Source organism: Lepidochelys olivacea (genome assembly GCF_965140295.1).
Source record: "Lepidochelys olivacea isolate rLepOli2 genome assembly, chromosome: 15".
NCBI lineage: Eukaryota > Metazoa > Chordata > Testudines > Cheloniidae > Lepidochelys > Lepidochelys olivacea.
Genome location: NC_140425.1, coordinates 11,826,017 through 11,849,810, shown reverse-complemented (window position 1 = coordinate 11,849,810; position 23,794 = coordinate 11,826,017). Strand labels below are relative to the sequence as shown.

The 23,794-nt window shown below is 50.2% G+C and overlaps 1 protein-coding gene across 2 annotated transcripts in view; it reads right to left on the bottom strand.

Annotated features, from left to right (window-relative positions):
- Positions 1-23,521, bottom strand: part of SRRM4 (serine/arginine repetitive matrix 4) — a 141,777-nt gene extending 118,256 nt beyond the window's left edge. For both annotated transcript variants that reach the window (XM_084648726.1, XM_084648727.1), the window contains exon 1: positions 23,205-23,521. In XM_084648726.1, the coding sequence (XP_084504852.1) occupies positions 23,205-23,335 (131 nt within the window). In that variant the 5' untranslated portion in view covers positions 23,336-23,521. The remainder of the gene's footprint in view (positions 1-23,204) is intronic.
- Positions 23,522-23,794: the final 273 nt, after the last annotated feature.

Here is a 23,794-nt window from a genome sequence, read left to right as displayed (position 1 = left end):
CAAGTTATTCTTTCTGCTCTAAATATTCCCTTGCATAGCTGATCCCTGCTTAGGAGCAGGCTCCCATGGGATTTCAAGTCAGTCCAGCCACTACCACAGTGTTCGCTGGGCTCTTTTGGGGTAGCCCTAAGGTACTACAGCAATTCTGCTCCTGCCAATAAAGCTGCTGTGAAATATTTGCGATGGGGGCTTTCAGAAGTCTGCCCCCACCAGCCAAATGGATCTAGGACTGATCTGCTCTGATGATATCAATACCTGAAGCTGTTCCCCTGCCCAACATCCTGAGACAACCACGGCCCAAGAGCTTAGGGATTCAGGCTGTATCTGCAGGCCTTGATTCACCCAAAAGGGCCAGATGCCTACAGAGAAGCTGAGCTTGTGCCCAAGGGGACAATGAATGGACAGAAGCAGTTGTATTACTCCAAGCACATGCAACTCAGGGCACCTGATTAGAGGCTCCAGTACAGAGGCAGATGGACATGGGAGGGGGAGGGGAGGCAGCAAAATCAGAAAGAGGCAGCACAGTGGGGCGGGGGAGAGAGAGGAAACTCTGTCCCCCCCGTCCCCATCCCCCCCACCCTCAGTGTTTTATTCCCCAGCTCTGCTCTTGCTTTCCCATGGATCCTTAATCCTCTCCCCAACCAGCTCTGTGCTCCCGTCTCACCACAACTCCCTGCAGGGCTGCTCGTGGTGTTCTTGGGGGCTGGTAATTAGAACTCCACTCCTGTTAGCCCCCCCAGCCACGGGACAGCTGGAGCCTGGAAGGAGGGAGCAGACAAAGGCTTTGCTATTAATTGCATCTACAAGAAGGGAGGGGGTTATTGCCTCTCCCCACCCCCTTTGGCTGAGGCCACAGACTCATTAAAGATTCTGCTCATTGGAAGCAGGAGGAGGCTGGGAAGAACCAGATGGCAGCCAGGCGGATGGTGGAGTAAGCCCTGCCTCCTCCCCGCACCGAGCAGATGCCCGGGGAACAAGAGAGAGGAGGGATTAAAGGGAGCTCTGTGGTAATTAGCATCAAAGGCCAAGGAACCATCCATTCGCAGGCCAAACACAGGCAGCTGAACAGCAGCCGAGCAGGTAGAAAGACTGCAGCTCAGCCCGGACCCGAGAGCGAGGTGCCTTTGGCCCGGCTGATTGCTGGCCCAGGCTGTGCATTAGGGCGACTGTCTGTTCTCAAGCGGGTTAGGCCCCCGGGGCTCCATTTGTTCCAGGGTCCCCCCCCCCACACACACAGTCCTGATCACAGGCAAGAGCCTCGGGGCAGTTTTCCAGCCCACTCTGCAGCTGGGAGCTGCCTCTGCAAACATCGCCTGGAGAAGCTGATAAAAGGGAACATGCAACGGCCCGAAAGTCAAGAGGCTGAACCCTGGGACGGGGTAACTTGGTTGGGGCAAGGACGGCATGAAGGCAAGCGGGATGGGAGAGAGGGGAAACATCTGCACTATTTCCCGGAGAGCCTGGGTTCTGCTAACAGCGGTCATTCATTTCACCATGGAGAGTAGACGTTCTACGGTATAATCAAACTGTTTTGTGACATCAGTGGCTAGCACCTCAATCATCCAAACCGTGGGCAACAGAAAAGACTCTTGGGGGCTGTGATAGGACCCTTTGAAAGCAATCGGCTTTGTAACCTGAGGGGAGGTCTACACTGCAAGTGAAGGCAAGATTGGAGTGTAGGTCTGCCTACCCATGCCAGCTTTAATCTAGCTCGCAGTATGGGCTAGCAACCAGAGAACAAGGAGCCTGGCCACACAGAGTGGTTGCTAGCTCCTGCTGCCACATCTACACTCCCCTCAGGACCCGGCTAGAGGAAAGCTAGTGCAGATAGGCCTGCCCACGTTGCGCCTGCCACGTGGCCGTACCCTCCTAGTTTGAGTGCAGACGCTATGTGTGGCTGTGGCCCAAGACTGGCTGGAGAGGTGTTTGAGGGTAGCTCATGGGGCCAAACTCATCCCTGGTGTGAGTTAGCTTTAGTGGCGTGAGACTGGGGATAAATTGGCCTCTAGTTATTTTAAGTGTGGGGCTATTTTTAGTTCCACGGTTGCAAAGCCCCAGGTCTCTAGGGAGCACGTGGAAGACCGAGAAGGTTGGATTCCAACAGGGCTGATACGAGGCCCGCATACCCACGCGGCGATCACACCGCCTGCTACAGCGTACACACCCTAAGCCACGGCACCCAAGGCTGCACTTCACTAGACACGAGTCCCGTTTGAGCGCTCGAGGCAAATGGTTGCCACCAGCCTGGCCTCAGGCTAGTTTAGCTGCTGGCGAAGGGATGCCCAGACCACGCTCAACAGCCAATACAGGAAGTGGGACAGGCTCCCTCGTCCTGACGCCATCCCTGCCAGGAAGCTAAATCTTTTCCTGAACGCTCGGTGCACGCAGATACTGATAACGCTCCCTTGCGTCCCACTGAAAGCTGCACCGAAGCAGTCTGCTGAGGTCTGCTGGCACATACATAGCACCCCATTACGGGCGTCCCCTAGGGACAGGTGGGTTTTACTGGCTGGATCATGCCAACCAAGGCAGATAGGAATACCAGTCACCACAAATGCCTAATAAGGGGAGAGCTCGGTGGCTATACAGGGCCGGGGAAGGGTCTGCATTGCAAGGAGGCACGGGGATGGCAGGGGCGGGGCAGAAGGAGCAAGTTTTCATCTTCTCCCGACGCTCCGTTCAGGTTTTTACTACATGGCGGAGGTTAGCCTGCTCCCCGAGGCTCCCCTGCATGTACCAGCATCAACCCTGCTCACACACTGGGGTTTCAGGGAGCGGGAGGACTCTAATCCTGAGTCCCCCCTTCCCCCACAAGTTGGTTTGCAACAGAACTAGCAATTCAGTTACTCCCCTTTCAGCGCCAAGCAGCAGCCCCGAGCCAGGGCTGACATACATTCCCGAGATCTCAAACAATTGCAAACCAAGCAGATCAAGCCTCTTAATCTGTCCCTGCTAACGGGTAAAGCAATCAACTCCACCCCCCACGCACACTATCCACCAGAGGATTAAGGGTTAAAATGCAAATTCCCCAAAGCTAGCCTGGCGTGTGTGTGACCCACTTAAAAGGCCATCTGCCATCCTGGCCACAGGCTCTGAGAGGAAGAGGGAGGCTCAGGGTCCCTCACCCATTTCTGGGGCCTGCTGGTAATGGCTCATTTCATAGAATATCAAGGTTAGAAGGGACCTCAGGAGGTCATCTAGTCCAACCTGCTGCTCAAAGCAGGACCAATCCCCAGTTTTTGCCCCAGATCCCTAAATGGCCCCCTCAAGGATTGAGCTCATAACCCTGGGTTTTGCAGGCCAATGCTCAAACCACTGAGCTAGCCCTCCCCCCAGGGGCTGCCTTAAGGCTGTGGTTTGTTGGTGTGTTGCATTTCACTGTCTGAGCTAACGAGACATGAACGCAGCCAGGGGACGTGCACAGAACGTCCGTCAGGTGGGTATAATTCGAAAGCCACTCGGATCCTGCTCTCAGGAGCTGCACACGGAGGTTAGGCCTGGTGGCCACACAAGCCCAGCAGTGGTTCTTCACTATGCTGTGAGGGACTGAGCCAGCGGCAAGTGAGGTCCTGGCTTTCCAGCCACACCTGCTCCAGAGCTGGTCACTGTCCACTCCCAAACTACAAGTAAAGCCCAGAGCGCATTTTTGGACGCACCTGCGATGCATTCTGGTGATGCGGAAGCAAGGATGAGCTTGTGGTTAAGGCAGAAAAGTGCAATCAGCAGAACCATGTTCGGTTCCCAGATCCCCCATGGTCCCTGTGGGACCTTGGACAAATGGCTTCATCTCCATGCCTCGGGATTTGTCTGCACGAACAGTCAGACTGCGGCAAGCTGGGCCGTGAGTCTCTACCGCACTCGCTTGCCGAGGACCAGCTGTCCCTGTGGACCCTGCTGCTGCACACGCAGCGTGCTACAATCTAGTTGCATTTCAAAAAGGACTAGATCAAAGCAAACTACTGAACTGTGTACGTGTCTTCCTACTGCATTTTGTACTGCATGCATCTGATGAAGTGGGTTTTAGCCCACGAAAGCTCATGCTCAAATACATTTGTTAGTCTCTAAGGTGCCACAAGTCCTCCTCGTTCTTTGAACGGTTAGTGTGCATCAGCAGGGTCCACACGGATCAACAATCCACAGCAAACTAGTGTGGGGGAGAGTTAGCTTGATTGAGCTAAATGTCCGTGGAGATAAGCCCTCCGTTCCCCACCTGTGAAATAGGGATACTGCTCCCTCCTTTGACTGTCTTAGCTGTTCAGGTTACAAGCTCCTGGGGGCAGGATCTGCCCCACTACAGGTCTGTGCAGCACCCAACGCAGGAGCCTTGAGCTGCTGGTGTAGTACAAACAACAATACACATCACCCCCCCACACACACACACACACGCAGCGTGTTTTTCAAGTGACATCCATTCCCCAAGACCCACAGTGCAGGCAAAGAGCTTTATTTTTTCATTTCAGCTCATATTCAAATCCATCTCTCAGCATGACTTGGGGCCAGACTCAGCCCTGATGTAAATGGGGGGCGGGGGGGGGGGCCCTGCAGTGACTTGTAAGGGTAAATAAAAGGTTAAACATGCCAACAAGGGTGAGACAAGCAAATGCAATATGTGACCCATGAAAGAAAATAACTAAAAACGTAACAAAAGGAGGGGAGAATTGGGCTATTGAGTTTGACTCGCACTGCCAAGGGATAAATGGCAGCATGGATTTAATGCACTCTAGACACTTGGTTCAAATCTGGTTTAGCAAAGGGAAAATAACTTCCTTGGTTGCAGCCCTGTCCCCAGTAGAGTTTAGACTTGGTTACTATTATCTTACAGTCGTGTCTAGGGGCTGCAGCTGAGATCAGGGCCCCATTCTGCTAGGCACTGGGCAACCATAGTAAGTGTCCCCAAGAGCTTACCCTTCAAACAGACTAGCTCGCTAAAGGGTGGGAGGAGAAACTGAGGTATGGAACAGTGCTGTGAATTGCCCAAGGTCACAGCAGGTCAGTGACCGAGCTGAGAGGAGAACCCAGGTCTCCTGACTCCCTGTCCAATGCTCTACCCACTTCCTCATGTGGTGGATGCTCTCCAAGGAAGCAGGCAGAGGCTCCGTCCTCGTGGCTGGGCAGGCTTTGCTGAAGGCCCTGTGCAGGTCTAGAAGAGCAGCGGGTCAGTCCTGTGGGGTGTCCCAGGCTTGGGATGGCAGAGGAGGCTGCAGCATGCGAGAGACGCGTGAGGAAGTCGTACTCTCTACAAAGCCTGGCTCTAGCTCCCACTAGGTGCCTTTCCCTTTCAAAAGCTCAGTGTGCCCGGGAATTAAAGGTTCTTCCAGTCCAGTTCATTCACCTCTTCGCATAGGTGCTGGGGGTGTTACTCCCCTCCCCAGCTTGAGGTAGGAACACCCACCCAAATACCTTCAGCACCCCCACTATAAAACTTGTTCCAGCACCACTGTCTCTTCGGTCCCTGGACCCTGCCCGGCCGTTGAGCTGTGTACTAGGCTGACCTACCTAGCAACGCTCCGAAGCCAGGAAGATCCCTCTGAACATGAGCAAAGAGCATAGGGATGAACAAATGCCAGTTTCTTTCCTGAAGGTTTGAAAGCCCCGCGCTTGTTTCGAAAGCCCCTGCACGAAGTCCCCCGAGAGCTGGGCTAAGAACAGCATTGAGTTCACACCGGGAGGAGGCAGGAAACAGGTGTGTTTACGGGATTCTGTTCCAGCATGAGCATTGCTCATTACACTCTCCCACCGGCTCGTCTCATGCTGAATGCCACAACACGTTCATTCGTGTTTGATTATTTATTATGGCTCTGGCTCCGGCGGTGCAGTACCAACTTGGCAGACAAGGTCCAGCTTTGGGAGAGGACTCTTGTGAGCCCTTTCCATGTAGCTTTCTTACACAATCACAGGCTTTTCATTCTGGATCCGCCAGGGCTGGGGGGGTTTGGGGAGCCCCGAGTTACAGTCTCCTCTGGAGAAGACATTTGGGTGATGCCGAAAGAAGTGGAATAAAGAGGAAGAGAAGCCAAGGGGTAGAACAAGTGGACCTGATGCCCCATCACAGTCCCCTGGCTTTGCACGGGCAGTCAGTGACTGCCCAACATCAAGCACTAGGATTTGACATGCACTTTGTCCAGATATAAATGACTCCACAAGGTGCAGGGCAGAGAATCTGGCCAAGTCCCTACAGGTGAAATTTTCTGGAGCTGGAAGTATTTTATATTCTGCCCTTCCTGGCATCTCCCCCCTTTGAATCTGTGGCTGATTCATCAGCTCAGCCTGGGCTCCCAGCTCTGAGGCGCATTTGGTACATGCTGGAAGGCCAGGGCTGGGGAAGACAGTGCAGCAAAGCTGTTTGGTCGCTAAGAGAAGAGCTACGCCTCGCCATCAGTTCACTTCCATTTCACCAGGGGAAGCTTCCAGTCTGCTCTTGTGCAGCTGGTGTAATGGACTAAAGAAGACTGGCTTTACAAGTCATGTCCTTACCTCTGCCACTGATATCAAAGCTGATGAATACACTAAGCCTCTCATAAGGACAATCTTAATGGGCCAAATTTATCTCCGGGGCAACGCCAAAGTAGTCAGTGGAGTTCTAGCAGGGATGCATTTATCTCGCTGTCTCCTAAGTGGCATTGGCCACCCCCCACCTTTCTGTCTTTCTCCCCTTCCCTTTTCTTTCCTTCCTCCCATTTGCAGAAATCCAGGCTGCAAACTGCACAGACCTTAACTGCCTTTTATTTAAAAATCTATTAGCAGTAGATTTACTAGCCGCAGTTTCTCAGTCTCAGCTAAGGATTTCATGTATATTTCATAAGGCCAGGACCTGCTGCAGGAGCTCGGCTGCTCTGGGGGAGCTGGGAAACAGCCTCTCCTGCTCACTTATGCTCAACTGCACATAGACCATTTTGCTGCCCCTCGTGTCCTGCTGCTCTGGGCCCTGCATGTTCTGCCCATCCAACAGGGCTGCCCCGAATCAGACTCTCCTTGGAGAGTTATTATACAGCAACTGATGGTTATGAATGCATTTGCCGGGGTTTAGCACTTAATGGCTGCGTTATTTGTTGTGCAACAGTGATGGCTCGAAGACCTCACTCCTGCTCCCACTGAAACCAACAAGAACAGGAATACAGATCTTACCTGAGCACAGAGCTGCCAACGCAGGATATCTGGCATTGTTCTTGAAGCCCCAGCCCCTGGAGCCAAGTGATTGCGTGGCAATTTCAGCTTCACATTTTTAGCCTCCCCATGGCTGCAGAATAAAGCTTGAACACCTGACCCAAGTGCTCAGAAACCAGCAGGCAATGAAAAGACCCTCATCTGGCTTAAAATCACGATTTTTCTTTGTTCTCATGATTTTCATGGCAAGTGACTCTGGATTTTTCAACACTTGGGGTTGGCTGCACTGCAGGCGATGCCGATTGTGCCGCGTGAAACAACAAAGCAGGAATTCAGAGTCCCCAGCCGACTTGGTCCTCAATTTAGCTGCTATTAGTGCCTGTACTAGGTCAGACCCAGTAAATACTGGGGTGACATCATGTGGTCTAGTAACACTTAGTTCCCCAAAGAGCAAGTCTTCTGCTGGGGTCCTAGTGCCGTTAAATAAGTTCTGTTCCCATTTTATAGATGGGGCAATGGAGGCAGAAAACGTAAAGGCCTAAATCCTATCGTCATATTCGTGTGTGTATGTAACTGCTGCTGGATCTGGCCCCTCTAACTTGCCCCATCCTGTGGGAGGAGACGATGTTAGATCTCAGGAGTTCTTGCCTCTCAGCACAGCACGTGCACCGGCCAACCTGTCTTCCAATGACCCTGACGCTTATTTAATATGCGGTAACTAGCCCTTTAAATGCGCCCTCTACCACAGCTGTTTCAGCCTTTTCAGGACCCTATGTTACAACAAAAGTTTCTTCGTGGCTAGATGTGGGAGGATCCCCTGAAAGAGGGTGAGCACGCCCTCCCGAAATCAATTCCCAATGCCCAGCTTGAGAACCGGGGCCTATTTAACATACCAAATATAAACAGCTAGTGTCACTGCTAATGAAATGATCCCAAAAATGTATCTTAGCAGGTACTGGGCATCTGTCACGCCAATAACTGCTAACTGATCATTAACAATTCATATAGCAGCACCCTCATTATGCAAGAGATAAGACGTGTGGATCAAGTTCTGAGAAGCTTATCATGTAAAAGTCCAATCATCCTGTGAGTAAATCCACGGCAGATGTAACATGTCATGTGACACATGATGCCAAACAAGAAGGGTGGGGTGTCAATGGGAGCCAATGGCAGGTACTCCTCTCTGTGTCTATGTATAGTGTAGTCTTACTAGATTTGTACAGCATTGGCACAAGGGTGCTCTGATCTCATCTGGGGCTTCTAGGCACTACCAACCTACTGTCAAACCCCCCCCCCATGTTCAAAAAATCATGACTTACTATTAAAATACATTTAATGTTAATTTCATTTGCCTTCTGGTGTCTGGCTTCAGGATACGCTGGCTTTGAATTTTCAAGCTTTTTGCTTGAACATCTCTAAAGCCAAGATTCTCTTGTAATCACTGGACTCCAGCAGCTGGGGCTTTAAGAAAATGCAGGGTACTACAAGACTCATGATAAAATTGCAGGAGCTGTCAACCTCATGAACAAACGCAACTGATTAATAACAGGACCAAAAGACTGAAAACATAGCAGAGTTTCCCTAAATTTACAAACATATGGAACTGCAGGGAGGCTGAGAAATACAAAAGTATTTTGCATCACGGCCGAAAAGTCAAGAACCCTTCTTTGAAAAGAAGGGCATGGATTTCAGCCTGGTTCATAGTTTATGTAAGATGGTTTATCTTTTTGTGCGTGTTAGAGGGTAAAGTATTATATGGAGAAGAGGTAAATAGAAGTTGCCTTTCTCCTCCATTTCCATCTCTCACTTGTTTTTTTAAAGTTATCTTTAATTCATAAAACTGGAAGCCAAGCATAAAACCTTTGGCTAGGCTCCTCACTGCTTGTCAAACTGTGGCAACAGTAACAACAGATCAAGTCTCCATCCCCAGCAGGCAGCAGATGGCCCATGGTGCTATCTGAGAGGAGCACCAGAATCCCAGTGTTATTCTAGCCAGCTACTGCACAGGAGATGGTAAATGGGGGTGGGAGATGATCGATCAAGAGAATCAGCTTTGAAAAGATGGAATCCTGCCCTGCCACAGCCTTTGAAAGCAGCCAGAGTGTTTCATGGATTCCAGGGAAGCAGGGTTCAGGGTCCAAATTATCACACATGACAGGTGCATCCTGGGGACAAACCAGTGAAAGGTAATGTGGCCTTGTGGTTAGGGCAAAGGGCACTGATAGATGGTGAAGAATTCCTTTCTCAGTTCCACTCAAGGGGCAACCCTGGAATGACAATGACCAGATAATATCCTAATTGCCAGGCTTCTCCATCTCTATTATCTGATTCTACAGGGAAAGCAGGAGGGAGGAAAAAGGTAATCCAGATGCCAAGGAACAGCAGGTTCCTGGCATTGAATCCAATGCCTTTAAACCTCCAGGGGTTTAGAAGACCAGCAATAGGCCTGTGAGCCCCTGAAACTGTAATTTCAGGGTCTAAGTGCTGCATTGGCCTTGCCTGGGCCCTTTTCCCAGGGGTGAGTTTCACCCAGGCACACATAAAAAGCTCCAGGTGCCACCCTGTCTTCTCCAGAAAGATGCTTCTGATCCAAGGGAAACCTGTGGTGTCCCTTTACCAGGGTGGAGATCAGCAAAAATGGGAGTCCCCTCATCCCTGCTTTGCTTTTCCCTAGTGCAATCCCTTGCTATGGATACAGATCCAGTAGGAACACAACGGGCCACCCAGCAGCTTAGTGGGGCAGAAACTGCTGCAGGTGGCAAAGCCCCAGGCTACCAGTAGGTGGTGATCGATTTACCCATCACACATGAAGAGCGGGAAAAAAAGGGTTCTCCCGGATTGATAAAAATATTTAATAAATCTCTTCCCAATATCCCTGCCTGTGAAGACACTGCTTTCATGACTGAGCCATAGTGCAGGCAGGTTAATACCTAATTAGTTCATTGGGCATTTAACATTTCATGGATATTAGATCACCTACCAACAAGGTGAGCAAAGCCAGACAAGCCTTGCTTTAAAAAAACAAAAAAACAAAAAACAACCCACGCAACATGACAAAACTAGGGATGGGGAGGCAGGAGGTGAATCCATCTCAGCCTGAGCAGCCATAGATTGGTCGGAATTGGCGCAGAAAATAAGAACTTTCACACGTGTTGCCGTTTTAAAGGCCAGTGGAGACAGTAATGCGATTCCATTATCCAGGGACACCCAAGAGGGTTCTCCATTTGCCGTTGTTCATTTAAAAAACAACAAAACAATTACAAGCAGGAGAACGCAACATGAATAATCCATCTGTAATTGCAAAATATATTTCCGAACATCAAATAAACTTTTCCCCCCATCTCAGCGCAAAGAAGAAAAAGCTTAAGTTAATTTCCTGTATAAAAAGTTAACGCTGCTGAGTGCCACTAAATTAGTGCTTGAGGGCAGGCACTGTGTAATTCATGTGACTGCAATAAGCACTGTCTATTTCCCGATGGCTGCTGTTTGGCTGGCTGCAGCCTACCTGGAAGGGAATGGATGTTGGGAAGTTCTTTTACCATCTCATTAGGTAGGCTGCGGCAAAGAGGAGAACACCCAGCTTTGGACAGCTCCAGCCTGCTGCCCATTGATCAGCCAAGCTGCAGAGTTTGCCATGGGGCAAATGTTGGCTCTCCTGGATTATTGTTGATCTGTATTTCCATAGCACCTGGGAACTCCGGAGGAGACTGGGGCCCCCCCGCTGTGCCAGGCGCTGCAGAATTAGTGCAGCTGAAGCAGAATTAGAATAGTTGAACAAAGTCTTGTTGAAGTCAGCTATATGAACACTGCCATTTACTTAAATGGGAGATGCAGCTGGGAACCCACAGGCAATGCGTGGTCCCTAATTGCAGTACCAGGGAGCAGACCTTATTTTTGCACTAACCCTGTCAAAACTGACTTTGATGGAGTCCTGTGTTTACTGCGCCTTGCTGATTCCAGATCAAATCAGCTCAGTTTATAAGTGAAAGACATACCTCACAGCCAGTTCCTCCCACTCAGCCTGGGCTCGGAGTCAAGCGTTCGTCTTTCCACCAGCAAGCAAACCAGGCCATCAGATATACCCGGGCAACCCAACTGCCTCTGACTTCTACTCTCAGCAATACCTGTGTTAACCCACTCGGCTACATCAGTGAAACAACAGGCCTGGTTTGACCATGTGTCCCGCAGGAATTTCATGGCTGCTGTTGTGTGAACAGGCAGAGGCTCAGCTCGACCCTGAGCCTCATGACAAAAAGGAGAAAAACCTCTTTTCATGTGTAAACTCAGCCGATTGTCCATGGAATCGGCCACCCGAGCTACACGTGGCATGTCACGCTGCTGGGGCAGGAGTTGCTTTGCAGAAGAACAGAGCACTAAGAAAGGAGAGGTTGCTGCTCACTGGTTTACTGTTTTTTACTGCTCAGTTTTCCTCCTGTCACTGTACGCCTTTGGGAGATTAGCCTTTTTGCATGTGGCTGCCGTTATTTATTTATTTTTGCAAGGTGAATAAGACCTAAAATCTAAATAATTAATTATTGCCCAGTCCAGAACAGTGGGGCAGAAGGGGTTAAGTTTCTGAGGCAGCGGGAACCACCACTGCCAGCTCAGTGACACTGCTAAGAGAAACACTGGAATCCCAAACACCTGCGTTACACAGGTCAGGGTAGATGATAGAATGGTCCCTTCTGGCTGGAAAAAATACCAAACTATGGAACTCACTGGTCCCCAGGTTTATGCCAGGAGGCACTTTCCTTCTGCTTTGTTCCACGGGATGAGTCATCGGCCCGGAGGCTAAGCGTGTGCAGACGGCTTGGACCATGTCACAGGTCCCAGTTCAGGAATCTTCATTTCCTGCCATCTAAACCCATTTTCTACCTCCTAAAGTGATTCAGTTTAAACACAAACCAACCAGGGTGGGGAAATGTTCCCCCGAGATCTGCATGTGGAAGGGACCCCCTGTGTACAGATCTCCCCATTCCAGTATGGACAGGGGAGCTCAGCTATCTCCCCACCCCTAGATCACACGAAGAACCTTCTGTATGTCCAGTGAGCCCCACTTTGGGAATCTCCCTCCACACTCAGGAAACCTCCTCTGGGTGCAGGAGTTCCCCTCTGCCCCACAAGCAGTGTAGCCAGAAGGGGAGGGACAGGGAACATCCCAGCTACCCATCATCCTCCCACAACATCCCAGGACTACCAAGCAGCTTGCTCTGAGCCTCAGACAGCATGAGCTGTGAGGGTAATCCCTGTCTTGCTCCATAAGGATGTATACGTTGGGTTCCTCCCTCATCCTTAGCAATGGGACGATCTGGGGAAAACTCCCAAGTTCCATAAACAGGAGTTTTCGTCCCTCTCCTGTAGGCAGTTCCACGGGATGGGCATTCTCCACATCCTGTGCTTTCCCTGGCCACCGGGCGGTCTAGGTGGTGCATCAAGAATAGAGCTGAGGTAGCTGAGTCTTTGTTTTCCCATGAGAATGTGTCTCTCCCCCAGCTCTGTGCCTGGATTTGCGCTCTGCTGTGGGGGGCCCCAAGGAAAAGAGCTAAGCTCAAGGCCATTTCTGAGCCCAGGATATCCCAGGCGAGGTTTGCAGTTCAAGGAATGAGTTTTGCCATCCCAGCTTATCCTCCTCACCCACCTCTTAACCTCACATGCGGGACACAGTTCCCTTTACATCAGGAGGGGGGACCTGGGGCAGCTGAATGCGGTGGCAGGTTTCCCTGCATTTTTTCACAATAAGAGTAAGTGGACCACAAAGGCCAGTGAACCGCAGACCCGCCTGACCTTGGCGGGCTCTTAGGGCATGTCTACACTGCAGTCAGGTGTGATTGCAGCACATGCTCACATACCCCGGCTAGCTTTGACCTAGCTAGCATGGGTACCAAGAGCAGCCAAGCCAGAGCAGGGCTGCTAGCTGCTCATGTACATAGCCAGGGTCAGTCAGTCCATGCTGCCACGACTTCACTGCTGCTACTCTTCGAGCTAGCAAGATCAACACATGCATGTCTACCCAGACTGCGGTCACACCTCGGACTGGGGTGTAGACATGCACTAAGATTTCCAATGCAGGCACACTTTGGAGCTGTTTGTCCTGCATGAAAAGGAAGCGCCAAGCAGAGCTCTCAGCACTGCACAGCTTAGACACGTTTCAGGAAAGGTTAATTGGAAGAGTCCCTTTTCCTGATTGTCTTATTTGTTCTTTAACGCAACAAGCTGATCAATAATCCATTTACTTAAGAAAGCACTTCTCCCTGCATCCCAGAATGGCGCCAGCCCGCTTAACTACTGAGTGCGAGTGACCCTCACCGATGGTCAAGCTGTTCCATCTTGAACTCCAGGGAGGTCTCTAAACTCATCCCACAGCAGCACCAGAAGCTCAGGTGGCGGTGAGGAGGAAGTGAGACAGAGGGGGTTAATTTCTTTTTTTGTTCCAGGATAACGCATGGGTTTACACTAGAGAAAGTGCCCCCAACCCCCTGTAGCTTGAGTGGATTTCAGACCCAAAAGGGCTTGATCTTTGGGTCCAGCTAAGTGGCGCATGGTCCAGGACAGGTTTGGCATTACACCACCTTTATGGCCCATGCAGGGGCGCCTCTACCTGCCAGAGTGGAGACAGAGGGGCCTGGTCACTGAGAGGGGGTGGGTTGGGCCTAGTGCTGTCTGGGGAAGGACAATTCTGTTTCAGGACAACTGTCAAGGTTTTGAAATGTGTTTTAATTCGACACTAGAGAAAGACAGACTGATTATAGCCTGGTGGCCAGGGCACAGGCCTGGGCGGTGGGATGCCCAGGGTCAAGGCCCTGCTCTGCCTGGCTCAAAAGGGTTGGCCTGATTCAGCATCAGCTGGAATGACGAAGCAGGGACTTGAACCCGGATCTCCCAGGGTCCGGCTACGCAGCCCACAACCACGAACCTCCCAGCGTGAGCTGGCCGACTGGGGGCTCCTGCTAGCACTCTAAAAATAGCTGCGCAGACAGCACTGTGAAGTGGCGGCTCGGGTTGGGACATGCGGGTGGGAGAGATAGCTCAGTGGTTTGAGCATTGGCCTGCTAAACCCAGGGTTGTGAGTTCAATCCTTAAGGGGGCCATTTAGGGATCTGGGCCAAAAATTGGCGATTGGTCCTGCTTCGAGCAGGGGGTTGGACTAGATGACCTCCTGAGGTCCCTTCCAACCCTGATAGTCTATGATTCTATGCGCAGGGCCTGAGCTGCAGTTTCAAGGAGTTCTCTACGCAGCTGTTTTGAGCCCAAGCCCATGGGCCTGGGCTGGGAGGCTCACTGCTGCAGGCTGTGTAGACACAGCCCCGTATTCTAGGCCAGTGGCCTCACTGGCTGGCTAGCTCCCTGGCACTTGACAAACTTCTCAATGAAGCCCAGATAGCGCCTCAAACTCTTTCGGCTAAGTTGAAAGAGCAGATTCCGTTTCAGCTAGTGGTCGGACCGGCTCTAGTCCGAGCACTCCTACACCATGCTGACTGGGGGCTAGTTTATGTAGCTGTCGCAGCTGCCAGAAGCTGGTTTATGTTCAAGGCATTCTCAGGTTGCTCTAGCTGTGCAAAGTGCAGGAGATACAGAGAGCAGCCACGTTATAGGCCACCCTCTTTGCCCCGTCCCAATGGTGCACAGGGGAGTGACACTGACTGGGAGAACAGGATTTCTCCCAATGCATTCAGAAGTCAGACAAGAGTTTCTGATTAGCACGATGCTATAGAGGATGCAATTGTATCTACCACTGAAAAGCCTAAGAAACCAGTTACAGGGTTAAATGCTGTAAAACGACAGATGAGCAGCTGTCAAGTGCGTGACTAAACAGAAATCCAGACAGGTCGACTTAATTTTTTAATTTGGCTAGCTGATACTCTCCTCTCTGCTGCTGGCTCAGTTTCTGCCCCTCTCTCCTAGATAGGGCAAAAGATGCTCCCTTCAGTTGGCCATGAATACGCTGAGGAAAAAAGCTAATCCACCGTGCTTTATCAAAACACAGACAAAACGTTTGGAAAAAAATATACCTGAGAACAGAGATCTGACTGCAGAGATGTTTCTAAGAGGAAATATGTGAAACCTTAGAGCAACTTTCCTTCTAGGATGGAGAGCAGACGCATATAGCTGGCACGTATAGATCTAATGAATACGTTAGGAAGCACATTAAACCCGAGATAACCCTGTCAGCAACCCAGAGTGACAGTAACATAACGGAGTGGAAGGATCATAGTTCTTAGCTGTAGAGCACTGGGGCATGGTGGATGCTGTCCACAGGACAGGCAGAGTTCATAGAGGAAGCCTGCTTAATGCTGGCAAACATTTTAGATTTATGGTCTCTTGGACCCTCTGCTACACTAGAAAGTCAACTCCTCAGGGCTCACAGCACAGAGAGCCTAGAAATAGGATATTTTGCTCACATAAAAGAAAAAGAATCAGCGTAAAATATTTATGAGAATACCATTCTGCAGCCAGGGACCTGTGATCTTCTCTCTTTTATGAGCAGCTCTCAACAGCCTTCTAGAGAGAGACAGAGAGAGTGTCAAATAAACGCTGCCCTCATTGATACCCCTGGAACTGACGTCACAGAACTCATGAGTGTAACTTCATTATTTATATCTCGGCAGCACCTAGAGCCCCCAGCTGAGACTGAGCCACCCTGGTGCTGTGGGTTGTACTGACGCAGTGAGAGACTGCCCCTGCCCTGAAGAGTTTACCATCTAAACAGACAAGACAAAGGGGGGAGGGAGAGGTATGTTTTCTACATTTGACAGCTGGGGAACTGAGGCACAGAGAGATTAAGCGACCCTGCCCATGGTTACACAGACTCTGGGGCAGAGCAGAGAACTGCCTCACAGTCTCCTGAGTCTAGTCCAGCACCTTAACCACAAAGCCATCCCCTGATGGGTATGAGTGACAGCAAGATTTGGCTCTGCGTGGGGCAAAATGCCTCACCTGTAGGAACAGAACCAGAGCCCCAGCTAGAGAAGCAGAGGGTGGTTTTGTTGGACAGAGTAGCTGAAATTTGTTACTGGGAACAATATGAACCTAACACCTGTAGCAGAGCGTTTCCATGCAGACGGACAGACCACAGGGAGTATCACATTTCCTGTGCTGGGTGTATTGCTCTTCTGCAACAGATGCTGTGGGAAGACAAAAGGAGCACAATTCTGCCTTTACGTGGAGATGTTGAACCCTCTCAGCAAGAATGCTGCTAACAGAGAGCCAGTTCAGAGACCCTGTTCCATGGGGTTAGCAGCAGAATTGGCTTGCCAGAGAGTGTGCAAAGCAGCAAAAGTGGAGTTGATCAGAGCACTTTTCCTGTTACATTAAAAGCCTTCTCCACCTAAGCACAGATGGTTCCCTCCCTCCCACTGAAGTGTTTATTGTCTTGTAAAATGAAAGAACACTTGCATTTGCTAACTTTTAATGAAGCCTGAAAATTATCACATCCTGTGTTTTTCTGCATAGCCATCAAACTAGAAATAAAGCTTTGGCAAATCAAGCACCCAGGAAATGTTTAGTCCATAGTATCTGAATATTTGTTGTGAATAGTCCCTCATCAATATGAATTACTTAATCACCATTTTGGAAGCTTGGTATTGTTCCTGTTACTTGGGCTTGCTTTGTTTCTATGACATCTTAATTCTGCGTTTTATTTCATCTTCAATTGTGACATATTTAAAAAGCAAGGATCTTTTGGTGAAATTCAAAAGAAAGTGTAGCGTTTAGACACAGCTGTGGTAGCTATGTAGTAATATAGCCTGGTGCATAGGGCGGGGGTGGTTTGGAGAAATTATGGTTTCTCTCATGCATGAAGACAGAAGATACTCTGAATGCTTTCTGTGGAAACTAGATTTGCTGTTCTTATTTGGAAGTCTAAGCAGTGTCTTTTTCAATTTCCTAATCTGATTGATCACAATCAGAGAGATTGTAAATTTCACGCTTGTCCATAACAAAACATGCTCCTGCAGCTGGTCTTCTGACACCGCCAGTTGAAAGTCTGCATTAGTGTAGATATACATCACAGGCGGCAAAAAACAGGACAGTCTGGGGAGGCAGCTCAGAGAGCAGCAGACCGGCTAACATCCTGACTGGGGTGGGGGGGGGGAGGCGCTTCCCAAGAGGGGAATAGAAATAGCTTTCCCCTTCCCTCCCCCATTCCTGAAGCTAAAGGACTGAGAGAAATGCAGATTTGGTGAAGTGCAAACAGCCCTAATATTAGAGAGTACGACACCCTGCTCATGAATTAAATTGTCACTGCACTTAGCTTGAAGCATTTTATTCTCCGGGGGAGTTTGTGTTACCAATTAGACACGGTGGGCCAAATTCTGTGCTTGGTTACACTGGTGTAAATCTAGAGCAACTATTGAAGCCCCTGGGATGACTCATCCCTGTGATCATCCTGTTTTCTGCCAACGAAACTTGGCGGATTTCAGTGGATTCACCTCCCTGTGAAGCTAGAGGGACAGCTGCGAATCAAGCCCCGTGGATTCACACTGGTGTGGCTATGAGCAGAATCTGCCCCAGGAGAAATATTGCTGAAATCCAGCGCTTGATATGTCACAGCATTTGGAGCCTCATCAGCTGTTGTAAACTGGCATAGTTCCTTTGACTTCAATGGCTTTGCTGATTGCCACTGGGTTAAGATCTAGCCCCATAGATATAACACACAAGTGTTTTAGGGCCAAATCCTAGGAGTTGCCAAAATTTCCCACCACAGTCACTGGGGTTGAGGGCCTGAGGGTGCCTGACATCTTGCAAGACCAGGCCCCTTGCCCCAGGATGTTAGCATCAGAAGGTAGTTCTGTACCAGCATCTCCTGCTCTAGACCCCCAGAATAATCCGCATTTAGCCAAAGCTCAAACTGGATTGTCATTAGCTTTGATCTAGTGTGTGATAGAAGAGACTTTTTTCTGCCCCTAGTAATAGCCCATTACAGTGCAGAAGTAAAAGGGCAACACTTCAGAAGAGACACACGAATTACTCCTTTGAATTGGTAACTGTGTTCTTTGCACTTGTGGGTCAGGGGGTCCCCCACATCCTACAACATGCTGGGGAGGTGGGTCAGAGAAAATCAACTGATCTGCTTGCATGCTGATTTGATTAAAAACATTCAAATAGTACATGATGCCAGGAATATCGATGTGTAAAGCTTGAGTAGAAGCATTTACCTTCCTGTCCTCAAATGGTGCCTCAGCAAAGTGCTCTGATTATTTCTGACAATTGTGACACCCGAGAGGAAGCACCATCTAGTGCCTGAAGCACATGACTGGGGTGGGGGGGTGTCAGAAAAACGGCACCCTCTTTCCCATCTCTGCCACTGACTGTGTGGCCTTGGGAAAGTCACTTCACCTCATGGGGAAACAGGTTCCTTGTAAATTGTGGGCCATTTAAAAAAATAATCCCACTCAGAGGTGCTGCAATGTTAATCTTGATATCTAATCCCAGCTCTATCACTGATGTGTTGTGATGCCTTGGACAAGGCATTTCAGCTGTCTGCCTCAGTTTCCCCTTCTGGAAAACAGGGCTAATAATATGCTTCAAGGATTCATCGTTTAACCTTTTAAGATCTTTGGATGCAAAGTGTTCTAGGAGTGCCCACTGTTGGTGTCCTTAGAGATAACATGAACCTGCCCAAAAATCAACAAGCAAATGGCAACAAAAATCTCCCTTTCTGTTAAATCAATTTTTAAAAGGAGAAAATAAACTAGTTCTGACACAAAACTGCATCGGTTTCTTCCAATCTCAGAGCCATCCATTGTACAGCACTTGTGATGGCCCACAGGCTGCCAGAAGAACCCCTCTGAATATGTGTGGCGCAAACATTGCTTTGAATTACTAACCACTATTTTGGTTTTAAGTCACAATCCTTGGTTGAACCAAATGGTTAGAAAGCCACTCTACAGAAGAGCTATGACTCACTTTTTAGAGATCATAATTCTGCCCGATGCATTTAAACTACCTTTTCCTTCTTCCCGTACAAGTGACAGAGAAGCTAGAGGGTCAGAACCTACAACAGAAGGAAGAAAAAGCCACTGGATGCCTTTTACCAGTGTGTGTGTTTGTAATTAACGGAGAGCTACCACCTTGTAATCTAGGGCTTTGAAATTCAGGAAGCAAATAGGAATACGAATGCTTATTTTCTCAGCATCCAATAGTTGGAATAAACCACTGGGGTAAGAACCACTTACATTACTGTACAAACGTCTGAATGAGGAATAAATACTTTAAATAAATCTTTCTGGACTATTCAGGCCTGATTTTCCAGAAGTGCTGAGCTCCAACACCACCACTTGGAGGCAAAGAGCGCTGCAAGAAATCAGCCGAGCGTACATGGAAAATCTATTGCTATGTTTTGAGACTGACAGATTTATTTTTTTTGGTCTGTAAACGTTGTGTAGTTAGCATCTATGCCAGGCGCTTGGGTTTATCTGCTCTGCCCCAGAGGTATCCCTGCGGATGTGTTGGAGAGCAAGGAGGGGTGCAGCCCTCCTGGCAACTAATCAGTGATGGATCTGTGCAGCTGGCAGCCCCGCTCCCACACTGGACTGACTGGCACTGTCCAAACCCGAATAGACCTGGTAGCCTGGGTGCACTGGGGGTGGGAAAGGGTTAGGGTGGAGAGGGTTCCACACCTTTCACATGGGCTGCCCAGAATCCCTATGGAGACCCTGCTTGCACCCTCCTTTGAGGGCTACTTGTCTGAAAGGAGGTGGGGGAGGGTAATGGAAATGGCTCCACCTCTCTCCCCCAGCCCCACAGGGCAGGTGCAAAAAGGAGAATATGCTGTTCCTTCTTCAAGGAGGACAGGGTGCGCTGCCCAGGAACCTGCAGGAGAACACTGGCTGTTGGCACTAGAATTCCTTCTGGGCACAGACTGCTGGGTGCCCCTCTGTACCCTTCTAACCCATCCAAGGGCACCTAGGACAGTAGCCAGTACTGTGCATGGCCTGGCATGCAAGGCCAATCCCAAGTGTTGGTTTTCAGCATATCAGCAAAGCTCTGGAAAGAGGACAGCAGCTGGCACACAAGGCTGGAGCCTGGGTCGGATTCTCTGCTGCCCTGCACCAGCATCTACACCCAAGCAAAACACCGTCATTCTGATTGGGTAGCAACTTTCCCCCACTCGGTATAGGAGCATGATTACACAAGGCATGGGGCCGTGGGAATCAGGCCCCATCTCGTCTTCCTGCATGGGCTCTATTTGGAAGATAGAAAGTAACTGATTCTTTGTGAATGCAACCAATAAGACACAGCTTTTTATAGGAGCCCAGCTGCAATAATGCTGCATTACCACTTAACACATGAAAATGTGTCTATTTAGACTCCCATTTCATCCGAGTCCACCTAGTCACAGTGAGCCAGTTAGTTGCTGCAAATGAAAGGGGAGCAGATCCAAACCTAAACTGGAATCTTCCTAGGTCCTCTCCTGAGTTCACAAGAAAAAGATATTCATCTGCATTTTTACTGACTTGGTGATAAGTTCAGGGATGCGAGTGCTAAGTAGGTAATCGTTCGATGGGTTCCAGGTTCTAAAGTTAGAATGAGAGCAATGCAGGTTGGATCAGTGGGAATTCTGGAGGTTCTAAGAGGATGCTCTACAGAGTCCAGGGGGGCTGGTTCTAGAGTGATGTTGCCGTAGCTGGTTCTAAAGCACAAAATTATTTTCCAGAATGGATATCGGGTTCAGAGACAAGGTTCTCAGCGTGCTAAAAAGATTTGAAATAGCAGAGCTATTGAACTCCTTTTAAAATAGCTAAAGCCAAATCGTTAGCAGATGTAAACCAGCACAGATCTGTTAACTTCAATGGAATTGCAATGATTTGTATCAAATGAGGATTTGACTTCTAGAATGTAAAGGTGGGAAGAGGTTTATAAAAAGAAAATCCGACTGTAGGCTGAAGGTTTTAAAAATGCTAAAAGGACAGAAGGCAAAGCTGCTGGCACAACAATAAAGGGAGAGGTTCCGGAGTAAGCTCTGAGCTGTACGTTTCCAAGATAATATACAATCCAATCATTTTTCTTCTGTTAAGAACTGCACGCAACTCTCAGTATTCCTCAGTCATCAAAGGATGAAATTAGTGGCAGCAACCCAAGAAAATAAGAAACCCTGACCTTAAAACACTATACTATACTCCTAGTTCAAAGCAAAGAAACGTTTTCACTTTTCATGGCTCTTAAAGTTATTTTATTCAGTCCTTTTATCCTGCTGTCCCTGCATTTTGATTGGGATTGATTTTTTTATGAGAAATCCTCTGAGGAATTCCAGACAGACACCTACACAATTATTTGTTTAAACACAAATATCAGTTCAAAAGCACAAAAGACTAGAATAGGCATACACAGCCATCATCTCTGTTTCAACCTTCATACACACCTCAGCCCTCCCCAACAATAAAGGGGAAGACACAGACGTCAAGTAAAATATTGGTCTCTCTGTTAGACATCTGTAGACCAGTGTGTTCCATAATTACTAAATAAAATACCACAATCAGATTTCATTATCGCAGATGTTCTTTAAAGAATGAAAGGCAGATAATAAGACACTGAACCTTTGCGGGCAGCACAACCTGCCACCTATATGTTTTAGCCCTAGGATGTAGTGGGTCATGACAATGCCAGCTTTGCAGATTTGGGTATTTCCAGCACGTTTATGCACCTGCCTATTCTTGTTACTAGTCATCCTGAAAACAAAACCTGCCACAAACCACTAAGTTACTGATCACAAAATTTACAGGAACACTTTAGCATAAACTCAGAATTAAGAGCTAAGCGAACTGGTTTGCAGGGAGTGGTGTACAGCAGTGGTTCTCAACTAGGGGTTGATTTGGTAAGTAAGTAATTTTTAAGTGAGGTATAACTTGGGGGTACGGGAGACAATCAGACTCCTGAAAGGAGTATAGTTATCTGGAAAAATTGAGAGCCACTCCAGTACAGAATTAGTTTCTTGTTTTGCAAATCATCAGGTCCCCCCCCCCACAACAAATGGGCTATGCAAATATATTCCAGCATTCACCAGGACCACTGCTTCAGAATATTTGAGGGTGGTACTGGGTTACTGGTCAGCAGAGTCACATGGTGTTATTAAAGCACAATGATTGGATGACTCCCAAAAGCACAAGGTGAAGGCTCTGGGCTAGGTACCCAGGGGAATACAGATTTGCAGGAATATTTGTGATGCTTTAGCCTTCTGTGCACATTTCTGTGAACAGTTGTGCTTGTTTGCCTGTACTGGGCCTGACCCTGAAGGATGCGCAGACCCCAAAGAGAGCTTGCTGGTTGAATGTTCACCAGTCCTTCTTGCAGCATTCACCCAGCTGTATCCCCTCTTGAACCACTAGTTCTTAGGATCCCTGGCTCTTTTAGGAGCTTGGAGCAAGAGTTCACCTGAACTGCTGCCCTTCTAGAAGGGCTAAGGACCTGCTGGGGCCGGGATGAAATAGCAGGACAGGGCTCATTACAGGAATCGCTCTGCTCAGGGTTCATTTTGAAATGATCCAACTTTGACCGTGCCACCTGTAAGCAAGTGCGAGATCCTCCCACCTGCTCAGTCTTTCCTCGCTCCCTCGCCACCGACCTCTCTTCCTCCAGTTCAGGTCCTCAGTCTCATTTCTCCCGTTTCCTTCCTTCACACCCCGCCACGACAACCGGCTAGCGGCGCGCCTGCCCCTTCCACCTCCACCCCAGCGAGCCCGGCTGCCCGGGCGGCCACTAGCCAACACCACTCAGGCGGACAGGGACGCAGAAAGAGACCCCAACCGGGCACGAAGCGCTCCTCTGCCTTCCCCCTCCGGGCCCCAGCAGCAAGAGGAGACGTCAGGTTAGTTTCCCTCCGTGGCTGTTCCTGATCTGCCCCAGAGACCGGAGCCGAGCTAGGAAACCCAAGCGCTCCCATGCCCCTGGCTGCTTCCCTCCTCCCCCCCATCCATGCCGGTACCAACGCGGAGTCTAGGCAAAAAGTTTCCTAGGGAAACCCCCAACCTACCGGCCCGTGCCCTGCCCGCTGCCCGCCGGCCGCGGCTCCCCCACTCCAGCCCAGCCCCAGCGAGCGCAAGGGGCCGGCTCCGCTCGCTCGGACCCAGGGTGGCGGAGCCTCTCCCCGCCGGCCGGAGCCTCACCTCGGCGGCGGCTTGCGGGCGGCGATGCTGGCGGCGATGACGCTCCCGGGTCTCGGCGTGGCCACGGCCTGGAAGGTCCCTCTCCAGAACTTCTCGAAAAGCTGCTTCTCGCCTTGCTGCGCGCTGGCCATGCCCGGGGCCGGCCGGCCCGCCGCGGGGAGCTCTCCGCGGTGCTGAAAGCCCGAGCCCCGCCAAGGGGGCTCAGCGGCTGGCAGCGCCGGCGGCCCCCAGGCCCCCACGGGGCCGGAGCGCTCTGCCTGCCCCCGCCCGGCCGCCCTGCGCTCCCGGCCTCTGGGCGGCTCGGAGCCCGGCGGCGCCGACGCGCGAGGGGGAGGGAGCTCCGTGTGTCGGCGAGCCCGAGCTCTGCTCCGGTTTTGTCTCACTCACACCGTGACGTTGGCAGAGGGGCTGGTCATCGCCCCCCGCCTGTCTCCTGCCAGCATCTGCATCCCCAAAGGCTGCCGGTCCCGGGGAGGAGGCCGCGGGTGCCGGCTGCCACAATGGCCCTGGGCCGGCTTGGGCAGCGACCCGGCGGAGAGCAGAGCCCCCACCCCGCTCCAGCAGGGCTGCCCCCCTGCCAGCCGAAGGGC